We start from the raw sequence: 13,568 nt of genomic DNA, 5'->3' as shown, positions 1-13,568 counted from the left end.
GGGGTGAGATTAAACCTACTCCCGTACTCCCATTAATTCACCCATTCTAGAACCCCCAATTCCCTAACTCATTTCTACCCCCATTTAGGGCCTGTTACTGTAACATTAACACAAACACCATCCTCCCTCCGAAAGGGGATAGCGAATGCGATGGTGCCTTTGCTGAGTACGCATTCGGCTTGGCAGCGTCAGGTCGTCTCTTCCCAGGGTTTTGGTGCTGCCCAAGATAAATGTGTGCATGAGTGAACGAGTGTGTGGGTGTGAGTGTGAACGCGCGCTCCCCCTCCATTGTGCGGGCGCGGGGCCAGAGTCTGATGCGCACCCACGCTTGGCGACGGACCCCGACCGCAGCAGGGGGTCCTCGGTGGCGCGGCTGCCCCCTCCCTGGCCGGGCCTGGCCCGCAGGCTACCTGCAGCCGCACGCCTCCACCACCATGTCCTCGTACTGCTTGTAGACCACGTTGTTGGCCGCGTCGATGTAGAGGATGCTGATAGGGCTGAGGCGCGCGGGCACGCAGCAGGAGGCCGGCGCCGCGTCGGGAGCCATGGAGTTGAGCAGCGTCTGAATGATGGCGTGGTTGGTGGGCTCAAGGTGCGAGCGCAGCGGGAAGTCGCAAACGCCCTCGCAGTGGTACGCCTCGTAGTCCAGCGGCGCGATGATCCAGTCGTCCCAGCCCAGCTCCTTGAAGTCCACGTGCAGCGGCCTGCGGCTACAGCGGCTCCGACCCCTTCGCCCGTGGCCCCGACCCGCGCCCCCGCCACTGCCCTGCGCCGCTCGAGCCCCGGCCAGCGCCGTCCGCCGCCGCCTGCGACCGCCAATGACCGCCGTGGGCGACCCAGTGCCGGGTCCCGGGTCAAGAGGCTGCTCCGCTGGCTCCGCTGCCAGCGCGGCCCCGAGCGCGCGGGCCTGGGCGCGGATCTCCCGGAATAGGCTCCCCTTCCTCTGCGTGCGGGAGGAGACGACAAGCAGAGCGCGCTCTTCCGCCGCTGCGCGGCCCCTGTCCCGTGAACCGAAGCCCAGCAGCCGCAGTGCCAGCGGGCCCTGCGAGGGACCGGCCACTGAGCGCAGCAAGAGACAGAACGCACGGGTGGCACGCGGCTCCTGGCGGTGGCGCCGCACGGCGTCTGCCACGTCGAATACCTCCCAGCGCGCTACGGCCAAGGGCTCGGCGGCCCGCGAGTGCAGCAGGCGGGGCGCTCGGGCGGCCCCGGGGCAGGTAGACAGCAGCAACAGCAGCGGCGGGGGAGTGGCGCCGCCAGGGCCCAGCTCCGGGGACTCGTGGCGCAGGACGCGCAGCTCGGCTCCCACCACCTCGTCGGTGTCGGGAAGGCTGGATACGTCGAACAGGAAGCTTTGGCCCGTCTCGGCTGGCGATTCGTCTGCAGGAGTCGGGCAGAGACAGAAAGAGAGCGCGGTGAGAGTCGAGACCGAAGCCCGCACTCCAAGCCTCCGAAGTGCACATAGCCCACTGCCCGGGATGCGGGAGCGAGCCCGGTCTCGGCCCAGTCAGAAAGCTGCCAGCCTGGCCCAGAATAAAGAGAGCCTTCGCCCTGACTATCGATTATCGGGACCGGGGCTTCGGTTCATCGAGCCAAAGTTCTGCCACCGCGACAACCCAGGAGCCTTCACTTACCGCCTATCGCCGAGCCCGGGGAGGGAACCACACCCCTACACCCGATGCAACTACAGGTCCGCTGCCTGACCCAGAGCCTCAGGTTTACCGGGCCTAGATCGGAAGCCAGACTTTTCGGGCGGGTGGCCGAAAGAAGGCCGAGTGGGCGCATCAGAAGCCCTGCGCCCCTTCCAAGGCCCGGAGGCCGGGCAGAGGCCCCGCGCTGTTCTGGGACTGCTCTTTATTGCCCCGCTGATGCCCCAGGACAGCCCGGAAGTCCCGGCTGTGCGAAAACGGAAAATTCGGGTCCCCTGACAGCTCTGCTCCTTGCGCTACCTCGCTTCCCCAGCCCAGCCTGGACACTCCTGCCGGCCACGATCGCCCGTGCGGGCTGGGCCTTGCATGGAAGTCGTCCGGAGGGGAAGGACACAGCGGAGCTGCGGGCCGTCTAGCGCATCCAGCGTCCTGGCTATGCTGAAGGGGAACTAAGGCCCACATAGGGAGCGGCGGGCTCGGCCCAAGGGCTCCCACCAGGGAGCGCGGCTGCTCGAGATGGGAGTAGCCCTGGCTTAGCTTCTCCAGGCTTTCCACGACCTCCGATGGAGGAGGCAAGGTGGCAAAGGAGTCTAGGATCCCTCTCCCAAGGGTCTGGGGCATCCCAGGACTGCCTTCCTCACTGCAGTGAGGGCAGCTGCTCCAGGAGGTCTTGCCTCCAGGACCCACCGATGCCTTCGCAAACATATTCTTTCCCTCCGTTATGACTTATCTCTGAGTTTGGGGGTTTTATTTCGGTCTTGGGCACTTTTTTTTTCTTTTTTGGGCTCAGGAAAAAAAAAAAAAAGTTGAAATTCCACGGAGCAGCAGATAAGGAGCTCCCTTTGAAGAAGGTCATATGGTTTCATTTTGCCCCAAACTCGGAGAGACTGTGCAGACTGCCCCCACCACTGGAGATCTGCTCACCGACCACTGCTGCGGGGCCCTCGCCTCCGGAGCTCTGAAGTCTGGGCTCTGCCGGTGGCTTCTGGGGACCTCAAGTAGCCCTGCTCCAAGTTGAACCTCAGAGTGGAGAGGGAGGGAGGCACAAAGTCCTGGGCAAGTGCATCGGCTTCACTGCCACTGCTTTCCCCCAAGGCTCCCTGGAACACTTTTCCTGAGCCTCCCCTGCAGTATCTCCCCTCCCCGCTTTACAAGGTGCAGCTGCTGCATCCCCTCCTTCCAGAAGGAGGAAGGAGGGATGCCCTCAGAGCCTTGCCAGCCAAGAAAAGACTGAGCTCAGGCTGAGGCTAAGGGTCGGCCTAACTGTATCTAAGAAAGCAACGAGTGCCTCTGCCCACTCAGTGTCCTGCACACCCATTTGTCCTATATCCCTGGGGGCTCATAAGGCAGCCTCAGGGCTGGGGCCCTCTGTGGCCCTGTATACCAGGGCTCCAGCTTTGTAGGGGTACTGCGGCATCCAGTCCTGGGGGCAAACCAGGCCTTCAGAGAATGCCTGAGAGTTCGCACTGCACTGTAGAGCCATCTGGGCCCAAGATATCCGGCACCCAAAATAAAGCCGTCTCTGTGTGTAGACTCCTGTGTGTGTGTGTGTGTGTGTGTGTGTGTTGGAGGAGGTGTGTGATCCGTTACTGCACCACCTCCACCTGCCTTCCCAGGTTAGGGTGTGCAGTGTGGGCCTGTCTGCTACTTCCTTTCCAGCCCTAGTGCCCTTTTTTCCCCTCCTGCCTTCTATGCTGGGTCTCTGGCTGGATAGAATTAAGGCCAACATTACTTGCATTTCCGCCTGAAATTAGTTAAATTTTCCCTATCTGTCTGCTTTAATGACTTCAATAGAGATTAATAAAATCCAGATGATGCACAGCAACCACCACAGTCATACCCATGTCCTACCTTTGAAGGACCCAGGGCAGAGTAAGGTGGGGTGCTTGCTCCCGGCCAGGCCTGGCTTCCGGCTGGGGCTCGGTCCTCTCCACCTCACAGGGCTGGTGGCGTCCTCCACCTCTGGCTGTCCCAGCGGCCCAGCACAGGGCACAGGCCACCATAGCCATGCACCTCCCCCTTGACAGATCCTGCCCAGAGATGACCTCTGTGTACCTGGTGATGCCACCAGCCTCTCCGGGGTCATGTACTTAGCCTTCCTCCTTCCCTTATTCCCCTGAGTTCCCCCCAATTTGTGCGGCCCCAGGAGACTAGAAGCTGCAGAGTTGGCTGCACTGAAAGCCGCTGCCGCCGCCACCACCATCACGGCGCCGTCCCTCTCGGCCCAGGCCCCTTCTTGCTTCGGATCCTGCCTCCTCGAGGGGCCCCGCCGGCCGGCAGGGCCAGGACAATCCGGCAGAGGGACTAGCTCAGCCCTCTGGGGCCCGAGCCCTGAGAGCTTGCCGTGCCTCTCGCCACAGTCCAGCGGGTTCGGGTGCGTGGGCCTCGGCGGAGTTTCCACCACCTGAGGCTGGGACGTGAGGGGGCCGCGCCCCGAAGGGTCTGGAGCTGGGGCTCGGCTCCGGCGGTGGCCTCCGCCTAGGAGCAGGCAGGACGGACGGGCGCAGTAGAGGCGTCAGTACCTTGGTTCGCCTGGTCTGCGAAGCCGGTGATGGTGTCCGCGCGGCCGTGGCGGCCAGAGCCCGAGGTGGAGGCGGCAGCCGCCCCGGCCGGAGCCCTCCCGGCCAGGTTCCGGTAAAGCGACATCATGAACTGGTGCGGCACCACCGAGCCGTTCCTGAAGCCGGAGCCGGCGGCCCGGCGCCCGGCGCGGGCTCCGGGAGCTGCGGCGGCCGGGGCAGCGGAGACACCCGCAGCCGGGGCGAGGGTCCGTCCGCCGCCGCCGCCGCCGCCCCCCGGACTCCCGACCGGCCCTGCCCCCGCCGCTCGCAGCACGGCGGCCGCTTCGAGCCCGTCGCGGGGGCGGCAGGCGCTCAGCAGCCAGAGGCACAGCGCGGCGGCTGCGCTCAGGTCCATGGGCTCCGTGGGCCAGGCGGGCGGGCGGCGCGGGCTCCGTGGCTCCGGGAAGTCCCCCGGCGCCTTTTGAACATAGTGTTTAATAATGGGGGAAGTGTGCGCAGCAAGTCGCGGCCCCCCCTCTTCTCCCACCCCACCCCCGCCCAACGCCCGGAGCAGCGCCCCCTGCTGAACACTGGAGTGGCAGCGCCGCGCCCCCGGCTCCGGCCTAACGCAGAGTCCGGGACAGGAGCCTCCTCCCCGCGCCACGGCGCTTCGCCCCACTCTCGTCTAGCAAGTGCTACCCGCCCGAGGCTCCCGACACGACCCGGGGCCCCGCCTCACCTCCCCGCGGCGGTGAGACTCCCGCCGCCCGCGCCCCAGCCAAACGCGCTCTCCCGAGTTAGGGGCTCCGAGGCATCGCGCGCACCCGCCCAGCTTCGTGCCCACTCCCCTGCGAAGCAGCTGCACCCGCCCCCTGCCCGCTCCGGTTCTCTGAGTGCCCGAGACGCCAGAGGTGGGGTCGTGGGAGGGCGCGGCCCCGCCGGTCACTGCCGGGACCTCCGGGCCAGGACGCACAGCGAGGCCATAGGGCGTAAAGAGGCCACGGGGGCGCTCAGGGCTGCCACAAAGGCGCGTTTTTCGTCTCCGGTTGGAAGGTTGCCCAGCCTGCCACAGCCTCCGAATACCGGAGCGCGCGATCAGAGCAGGGGAGGGGACCCGGAGGGAAAAGAGGGCTAGTGGCTGGAAGGGCAGGCCGGAAAGGCAGATGGACGTGGACCGACAGTCGGAAAGCCAGGGTTTGGACGGAGAACTTGTGCTTAAGCTGGAGCAAGATCTCAAAGGAGCGCGGGAACTACGGAGGCAGAGCCGGGATGAGGAGAGGACCCCTGCGCGGGAGCAGCGCCCCGAGTTCATTCGTGTGTCGAATGTGATGACCTTCCGCCCGCATTCGGGGGGCGGGGGGCAGCGGAAACGGGCTACCTGGTATGTTGGGGTGCGCGGCCAGAAGCCTGGAAGGCGGGCGGCCGGGATCCCCAGGGTGGTACCTCAGGACGAGGTTCTGGGTGATGGGTGGAGGGCACGCCCAGCGGCCACGGCGGCGGCCCCCCGGAGCGCACTCGGATCGGTTAGGGAGGTGGCTGACCGGTACTGATCGTTTCAGCTCCACGGCAGCCCGGCACACGTCAGTGCGGGAACGTGCGGCGGATGCACGAGGTAGATGGAGGGCCCGAGCCAGGCGGACCCTCGAAGCTGCGCAGATGCATTCTTTATCCTTTAAATTTTTTATTTGCTACCGAACTTGAAATCTAGACGGAGTCAGTGCGTCATGGCCACTTTGGGTGACGAGCGTCAACACGATGCCACAGGACCCAAAGTCGAGGGAGTTCCGAGTCTCTTCGCGTTGCGCCACACTGGTCCTGGGAAGAAGCTCTGCGCAGGGAGCTCCCGGCCGACTCCAGCCCAGGCTCGGAGCTCCCCTGCAGGGAGGTCCCGAACCAGTCATCGCCGTGCGGGCCACCGCACAGACGCGGTGGCTGCTCATCCGGGCACTTTGGTCCACTCACCACCACCGGGTACAGAGACGTGTGGGGGCAGGAAGAAAGGCCTGGCGGGGGGGCTACTCTCCCAGGACCGCAGTTCCCTCGGGTGAGCAGAGAAGAATGAGCGGAGTTTATTCTCTCTGGGGAGTTGTGGTTGGGAAGGGCGGGGGGGGGGGGGGGGGGGGGGGGTGGGTGCTGGAAGGACAAGGGCTGCATTAACCCACCCTGCTTTGGGGACTGAGGATGGGGTGCCAGCCACAAGGCCTTGGCCCCAGGTCTCCCTCTCTGGGTGGTGCTGGTACAAAGGGCCCCACAGAAATCTAAGCAGGCTGTCTCCAGAGGGTGCCCCCAGAGACACTGGCCCTTTGACCTCTTAACAGCAAGGACAGAATGGAAAGGTGCCTGCGCAGATAAGGCACAGCCTGTGCCTATGATTCCCCTGCCCTGCGGCTGTCTCTGGGCTTAGGAATTAGTTTTGGGGTGAAACCCCTGCATTCTTGCTGCCCCAACGGGAGCAGGCCACTTAGCTCCTTGGAGACCAAATTTCCTCATCTGTAAAATGGGCTGGTTCTCACGTCAGGGCGTTGGTGTGTGGCCAGGATAACAGGCTGGCACGGATGAGGCTCAGTAGCGTTGCCCCCCTTCCGCCCCCCCCCCCCACCCCGCAGCGGGTCTGTTCTGGGGCCCAAGGGTGATGATGGCCCAGAGAGGAGCTGCTCGCAGGAACCAGAAAGGCTCTGTAAAAGACTGCCCACCAGCTGTTTTTGCTTGAGCAGGGACTTAACCACTCCCACCTGTGTTTCTTGTCTGTAAAGTGACGTCATCATTCATTCCTTGGTCATTTATCCATCCCCCAATTCATTCTTCTTTCCAGTAAATACTTCTTGCCAGTAGCTTTCTGTGTGTTGCTGGTCCAGTAATGCCCAGGACAGATGCATAGGAAACCAGGGCTGGGGGGGGGGGGGGGTTCGACCAGCAGGACACCCTAAAGCTGAGGCCAGAGGGGATGGGGGCACAGGGATGCCTGGATCCTGTCCTTCTCCTGAAATCCTGACAGTAATGCTTTGCTCTTGGACTGCTGGGCACCATGTCAGCTGCTCATCCTACCTCACGTCATTCCCACCACTGCTATGTCCTGTGAAGGAGGGATGGTTTGTCCCATTTCCTAGACAAAATTTTGTCTATTCAACACCTTGGGCAGGTGGCAGAGCCTGGAGTCTCTGTTTTTGCCCGATCCTTGGCTGCTCTCAGGAGGCATGCATGTGAAGGTCTTGGTCTCTAATACCCTCCCCAACCCTGCGGGCCAGGCAGAGTGCCCTGCTTTGCCTCTCTAGCTCTCTGGGAAATTCTCAGCAGAGAATGAACTCTCTGGTCCGGTCCAGGTGAAGACCATGGCAGTATCACCCTGGGGACTCCTTTCTGCCCCTGCTGCCAGCTAGGATCTCACAACATCCGCCGTGGAACACAGCCTGTCATCCCTGACTTCAGGGCCTGCCCACGGTCCCAGAAGCCAAAGAGCTCAGAACAGAACACGGGTTCCCAGGAGCGTCTGCTTCAGCTGCTCGGTTCACAAGATGTGGCCTGGTGGCCTCGTGGGTTAGGCCCACACACCTGGTGCCTGACGAGATCCTTGTCTCTGGATGCGCTGGGACCCAGAACTGTCCTCCCATAGGAGAGAGAAATGTGGGGCCAGGAGTTCCTAGCCCTCCAGCCCTGACTCTCCGTCTCTGTGAGGATGAGGCCTCTGGGGGAACAGGCAGCCCTGGGTGGGCAGGCTGGCCCAGGCTGTGCTTGGCGTCTCCTCCTAGGGGATGCGGGGAGCCTTTGGGAAGTGGGCTGGGCAGAGGGAGCTGGCACTCCCTGCCTGGAGACCAGAAGTCGTGTTCTTCCTGAAGGGAAACTTCCGGAAGGGAGTTTCCTCCATCCTTTGTGTTGCCCCAGAAGTCACTGGGAAGCCAGGGATGAGGCCCTGAGGCCAGTGCGGAAGTTGCAAGAAGGCTGCCGAAAACTGGGGACACTTCTCACTTCCCCTCTTCACCAGTCTACTGAGAGACTGGCTGCAAAGGGGGAAGAGGGGTAAAAGCAGCCTGGTGCAGGGGGTGGGTGTCACTGACTGGGGTGGGCAGGAAGGGTCCCCACCTTCTCACTTCCAGGCCCTTCCCGTGGAGAGCAGAGCTGTCCGCTTTCCCAGAGCACCGGGACTCAGGTGCAGGTCACAGAATCCCAGAACCCAAAGGAGCATTTTGAGTTACTTGGGCCAACGTTCCACACCATACCTGAATCATAACAGTTTGCCCCCAGGCTGAGCTTGTGTACTTGCAGAGATGGAAAGTCCGCCAGGGCGCGCAGCCTTCTGAGAGCTCCTGAGTGTGAGCCAGTGCTCCACACTGCACCTGGGACGGCCACAGCCTCTCATGGCCTCTCGCAAAGGCACCTTTCCTGACCGGAGGTCACATGACATCTGCAGCACCAGGCCGAGGCCGGGCGTGCTGTGTTGACGCCCCGGAGGAAGTTACATTTGACCCTCGAACGAGGCAAGGGTTGGCACCCCTCACTGCCCCCCGAACCCTGTACAGTCAAAAATCTGAATATAGCTTCTGACTCCCTCACAACTGAACTACTAATAGCATACGACCGACCAGGAGCCTAGCTGATAACATGAACGGTCCATTTTTGTTATCATACCTTTGGTATATTACACGTCTCATGTACTGTGTTCTCAGAGTAAGCTAGAAAAAAGCAAATGTTACTGAGAAAATCTTAAGGGAGAGAAAACACATTTATAGTACTGTCCTGTGTTTATAGAGATAAATCCATGTCAAAGGGGACCCATGCAGTTCAAACCCTTGTGGCTCAAGGGTCCACGGCTGTCCTGGATTCTGCCAGCTAGAGCCACCTCGGGGCCACCATCAAGTGCCAGGAATTGCCCGGGCCCCAGTGTCAGCCCTCTCAGTCTTGAACAAGTGTTTCCTGCCACACCAGACACCAGGCCTCCCTGTCTGATGACAGGAGCACGGGAGGTCCCCCAAAGACAGCCTGCTCCATGGCTTCCGCTGTCCACAAAGAGGCCCAGTCTCTGGGAAGGGAAGCCGTCGGTGCTCGGTGCTCGGTTCTGTGTCCTTGAACCATCCCTGATGGCGGGTCCCTTTTGTGATCCTGTGCCTTTGCTGTTTGTGCAGCTCAGCTGGTGTGCCTCAGGCACCCTGTAGATGAGGCTGATGAGTGCTCAGCCTCTACCCTGCCCACAGCAGCCAAGCAGTGTTCTGGAAGGGTTCTGGGTCCCTCCAGCCAAGCCTATTCTGCAAGGTGAAACAGAGGCCCCCTGGCCATGACTGGTTGATGTTCCAAACCCAGCGCCTAACCTCCGGCTGCCTGCTCCTCAGCTCCTCCTGGCAAATGCACAGTGAGGGTGACGATCAAATGGCCACTGTGGATCCAGCTGCAAGAGGTAGAGAGCATGTGAGGGTGTGGCGCCGTGCCAGGGACCCAGCCAGGAGTCTGGACCCACCAGGGCCTCTGGCCTTTGCAGCTCAGAGCTGGAGAGAGGGTTCGTGGTGAAGAGGCAGGGCCCGGGGTGAGCCTGGGTTTCCGCCCCTGAGGACAGTCTCCCTGGGAGGGTGTGAAGGGAAGATGGTGTCCACGGCCCACGGAGGGAGCCACCTACCATTGCATCCAGGCTTCTGGTCTCCGCAGCAGTCCTCTCCTCCAAGAAGACCCGGGCTGGGGCTGCCTGAGCTGCAGGTGTGGGAAGACTCCAGCAGGGCCCTGGCTCCGCCCACTGCCTGATGCCCCCGCCTGGGCTTCCTCAGGCTCCCAGGAATTTCCCATGCTCAACCCAGGGCTGCCTCTCCCCAGGTTACCGGGCAACAGCTCTGGCATCCACACCAGGTCGGCTGCAGCCTGGCCCTGGGACCACCTGCTCGACCTGCCCCCTGGGCCCCACGCTACTGAGTCGGGGAGGGGAGGCGACAGAGAAGAAAGGGGCGGGTGGCTTCTTTCCTGGAAGTTCCTACCGAGCCCTCTCAGAGCCCTTCCTTCCCCTTGGGACAAATAGTGAAGGGCTGGTGGACACTGCCATCTGCTGGTCACTGGTTATAACAGCATCACTGTGTGGCTGAACACCCTCCCTCTCAGACTTAAAAAGACCAGGACCAACCGGACAGTCTGGGGAAAGATTTGGGAGCCCTGGCACCGGGTTTAACCAGGTGAGTGGTTCTGCACCTGCAGTTAAACCAGGTTACCTGGAGCTGTAAGGTGTCCTGGGAGATGAGGGGACAAGCACTGTGGGCCTCCACTGAGGTCAGGAAAGAAAGTACGTATGGGGTCATGAGAAAGACCTGGCTTCCAAACCACCTTTGCAAAGCACTAGCTTTATGACCTTGGTTAAGTTACTGAGCCTGTAGTCCTCCATCTCCTCACCTTTAAACAGAGATGGGGTTCCCTCTTGTCGGGGTGTGCCAAAGTGTGCAGGGCATAAATTTAGTAGGTAAAGTCACTGTCTTTGAGACATTTCCCTTCTGTCAGCTTGTTGTCTTGTGAGTATCAGTAGTCTGAATGTTCTGGAGATTATCTTGAGGACCTTTGTAGACACATAAGATTAAAAAATAATAAAACTCCTTTTGGAATAAAAAACAGGTACTTTTAGAATATTCAAGGATTTAGAATGCCCAATCCTTTAATCTTGGTCAAACAGGAGCCTGGAGTTTCTGTTCCAGACATACAATGAATTACGGACGATACTGTTTTTGTCTGGGAAGATGGGGGCTGGCATGGGTCAGGAGCAGAGGTGGAGGAGCCAGGTGTGTCCCCCAATCTGGGATGTGAGACCTTGCCACTGCCCCCGAGGATGAGGACATTGGGGCCAAAAAGTGTCCTGATTCCCACAGCAGAGTGTCCAGGGAGGTTGACCTGGGGACCCAGTGTCATCAGGTTGGGTGGCCTCTCTCAGGTCTTCTGGCCCCACATGGCAAAGGCATCTGTGATATCTGTCTGCAAGAGACAGTCTCGGAGGCTGCCGTGAAGTGGAGGAAGCTGGCTACAAAATTGGGAACTTGGCCTGAGGCCATGGCCACCCCCATGTGCTCCCCACTTTCCTAGACAGCTGCTCCACCTCAAAGTAATACCTTAATTTAAGGCAACACCCCAGCTGGGTTCTGTCCCAGACTTCCTTCCTGGGTTAGATAAAGAGTTGGAGGACTCTAATTAAATTGCTTATCCTGACTGCTGGGGACACAAATCTGAGAGTTAGGAAAACACTGGGTGTCAGAATCAAAATCCCAAAAGCCACCAGCAAAAATCATGGCAAATTAAGAGAACAGGGAGATGCCATTTCTTCTTTACTTCTCTGGTTAGTAAAACCGGAGAAGATAAAACCCGCTATTGGTAAGCAGTGGACAAGTGGACATTCTGCAGATCCTTGGCAGGAATGGAAAGTCATAGATTTTTCCAAGAGCAATGTGACAGCATCAACATTTGAAAGAAGGAAATGCTTTGACTCAGGACTCTTGTAGGAATTTAAGTTATTATGGGTTATGTTATGGGTTGTTATGTTATGGGTTAAGGTATCTTTACTTATGTTTTAAGTAAAGATAAATATACAAGCATCTTTAAAATCGAGGAAATCGTGAAAACTGGAAATTACCAAAATGGCTTTTAATAGGGTCATAATAAAATAAATTATGACACACCCTCATGCGGACTGCTCTTCTAAGACCGAGGTAGATGTTGGTGTGTGGCATGGAAAGGTGCCTGCAGTATATCATACTGAAATGCCCAGTGGACAGAGTAGAGGAAGAGGAAGGAGCCTCCATCCACACAAAGTTCAGGCTGTGTGGATCAATGTGTGTCTGCCCAGCGGTCCTGTGTCAGTCACTGTCCCATCCACTCACTGTACCCCAGCCCTCTCCTGTCCTGGGGGCTCTATCTCACTTCTTTTTGCTCCATCTAAAAACAGGTGCACATTGTTTACATCATAAAACAATAAATCTGTCTTGGAGAGCTTCATTATTACATGTCAGTATAAAGGGATTCCTGCATAGAACTTGAAGATTAATTGACAGATCAAGACAACAGAATAGGGAGTCCAGATCACAATGTTTGCGAATAATAGTGTTTGTGAGTATTTAGGGTACAACATAGTCACAATTCCGGTGGAAGAAAGGACAAACTGTTCCAAAAAACTTGCCAAAGAATCATACTGGGGACTTGACTGAGTTTTTAGGGGAAAAAAATGACCCTTACTTCAGACATAAACCAAAATGAGTTCTCAGTGAATCAAAGAATTGGTTGTGGAAAATATATTTGGAGAAAATTTGTGACTATTCATATAGTGTGGGGTAAGGAATGCTTCTTTAAGTATCATTCCATGGTAAAAACCACCAACAGGAATGTCCAAGGTTGGAACTACATAAAAATCTTAAATCTGCAAGTAAAACTATTCAAAACAACAGAACTGACCCTTGGAAAATGATTCAACTCAACATCACCCGTCACGGGAGACAGTGGCATCACGAGCCCTCTGGCTGATCACCTGTGTTGAACCATGAGAAATCACTAGGAAAATCCCAGTCGAGGAGCAGCCTGCAGGATTGGTGCGGACCCCGTAAAGACGTCAGCCTCACAGGAGACAGAAAAGCCTGGGAACTGTAGAATGAAGGAGACGAAATGCACATGACGGTCCAATACGATGCACGACCGTCAGCTCGAGTCTTGACTGGGAGGAGAGGGGAGCTGTTGTGAAGAAAAAAACATTACTGGGACAAGTGGGCAGGCTGGAATATGAGCAAAAGTTAGGTAAGAGTAATGTGTCCATGTCCCATTTCCCGAGTACAAGCACTGCATCGTGGTTAGTCAGGACAAGGCTCCACACTGTGCATCTAAGAAAGCACTTGCTAAAGGGTTTAGTGCGAAATGTCATGGCATCTGCGAGGAAAACAACAGAGAAAGGAGAAGGCACACGGTCACGGTCGTGCGAACAACTGTGCATCTCCTCAGCGGGGGCACCCTCACTCCCCGCTCCTTCTCCGGGACTGAAGGACTCGGCCACCCTCTGAGCAGAGGCTCAGTCCTCCCTGGGACTTGTGGTGACTGAAGAGAGCTAGCTGCCTCACCGCTAGACCTGGCCTGGCGTGGCCCACAATGGACAGCTGGTCTGGTCAGTGTGGGGGTATCAACTCCTGCCTCCTCCTCTCAAATCAGGAGGGTCTGGGAGGGTCACTGGAGCTCCCTCGCCCCGGGCTGGGCTCTGCTGTGACCGTGGCACTCAGTGCCCTCCGTCCAGCCCGGCATCCTCCCCTGGCCATCTGCCGGTTCGCTCTCCAAAACCCAGTGTGAGCCCAGGTGAAGTGCATATGCGGGATATGAACCTGGCCACTTCTCTGTGAGTTTGAAACTTTCTCAAAATAAAAACTTAGGGGAAAAAATAAGTTAAAGACAAATGGGATAATACGTATCAAAAAAGGATAGGATCTTTCATTTAGAA

At 58.6% G+C, this 13,568-nt stretch overlaps 1 protein-coding gene across 2 annotated transcripts; it reads right to left on the bottom strand.

The window, feature by feature from the left end:
* Positions 1-406: 406 nt before the first annotated feature.
* GDF7 (growth differentiation factor 7) lies at positions 407-4,565 on the bottom strand (the record flags this gene model as incomplete). Of its 2 annotated transcripts, none has more annotated exons than XM_082744207.1 (2): positions 407-1,380; positions 4,172-4,565. In XM_082744207.1, the coding sequence occupies 2 exons, from the start codon at positions 4,563-4,565 to the stop codon at positions 407-409; spliced, it is 1,368 nt and encodes a 455-aa protein (XP_082600333.1). The 2 variants fall into 2 exon arrangements, with proteins under 2 accessions (XP_082600333.1, XP_082600334.1); XM_082744208.1 differs by having other exon boundaries at positions 407-1,368.
* Positions 4,566-13,568: the final 9,003 nt, after the last annotated feature.

The sequence above is a fragment of the Mustela nivalis genome, assembly GCF_964662115.1.
Source record: "Mustela nivalis genome assembly, chromosome: 8".
In the NCBI taxonomy this organism is placed as follows: domain Eukaryota; kingdom Metazoa; phylum Chordata; class Mammalia; order Carnivora; family Mustelidae; genus Mustela; species Mustela nivalis.
This window is presented reverse-complemented; position numbering and strand designations above follow the sequence as displayed.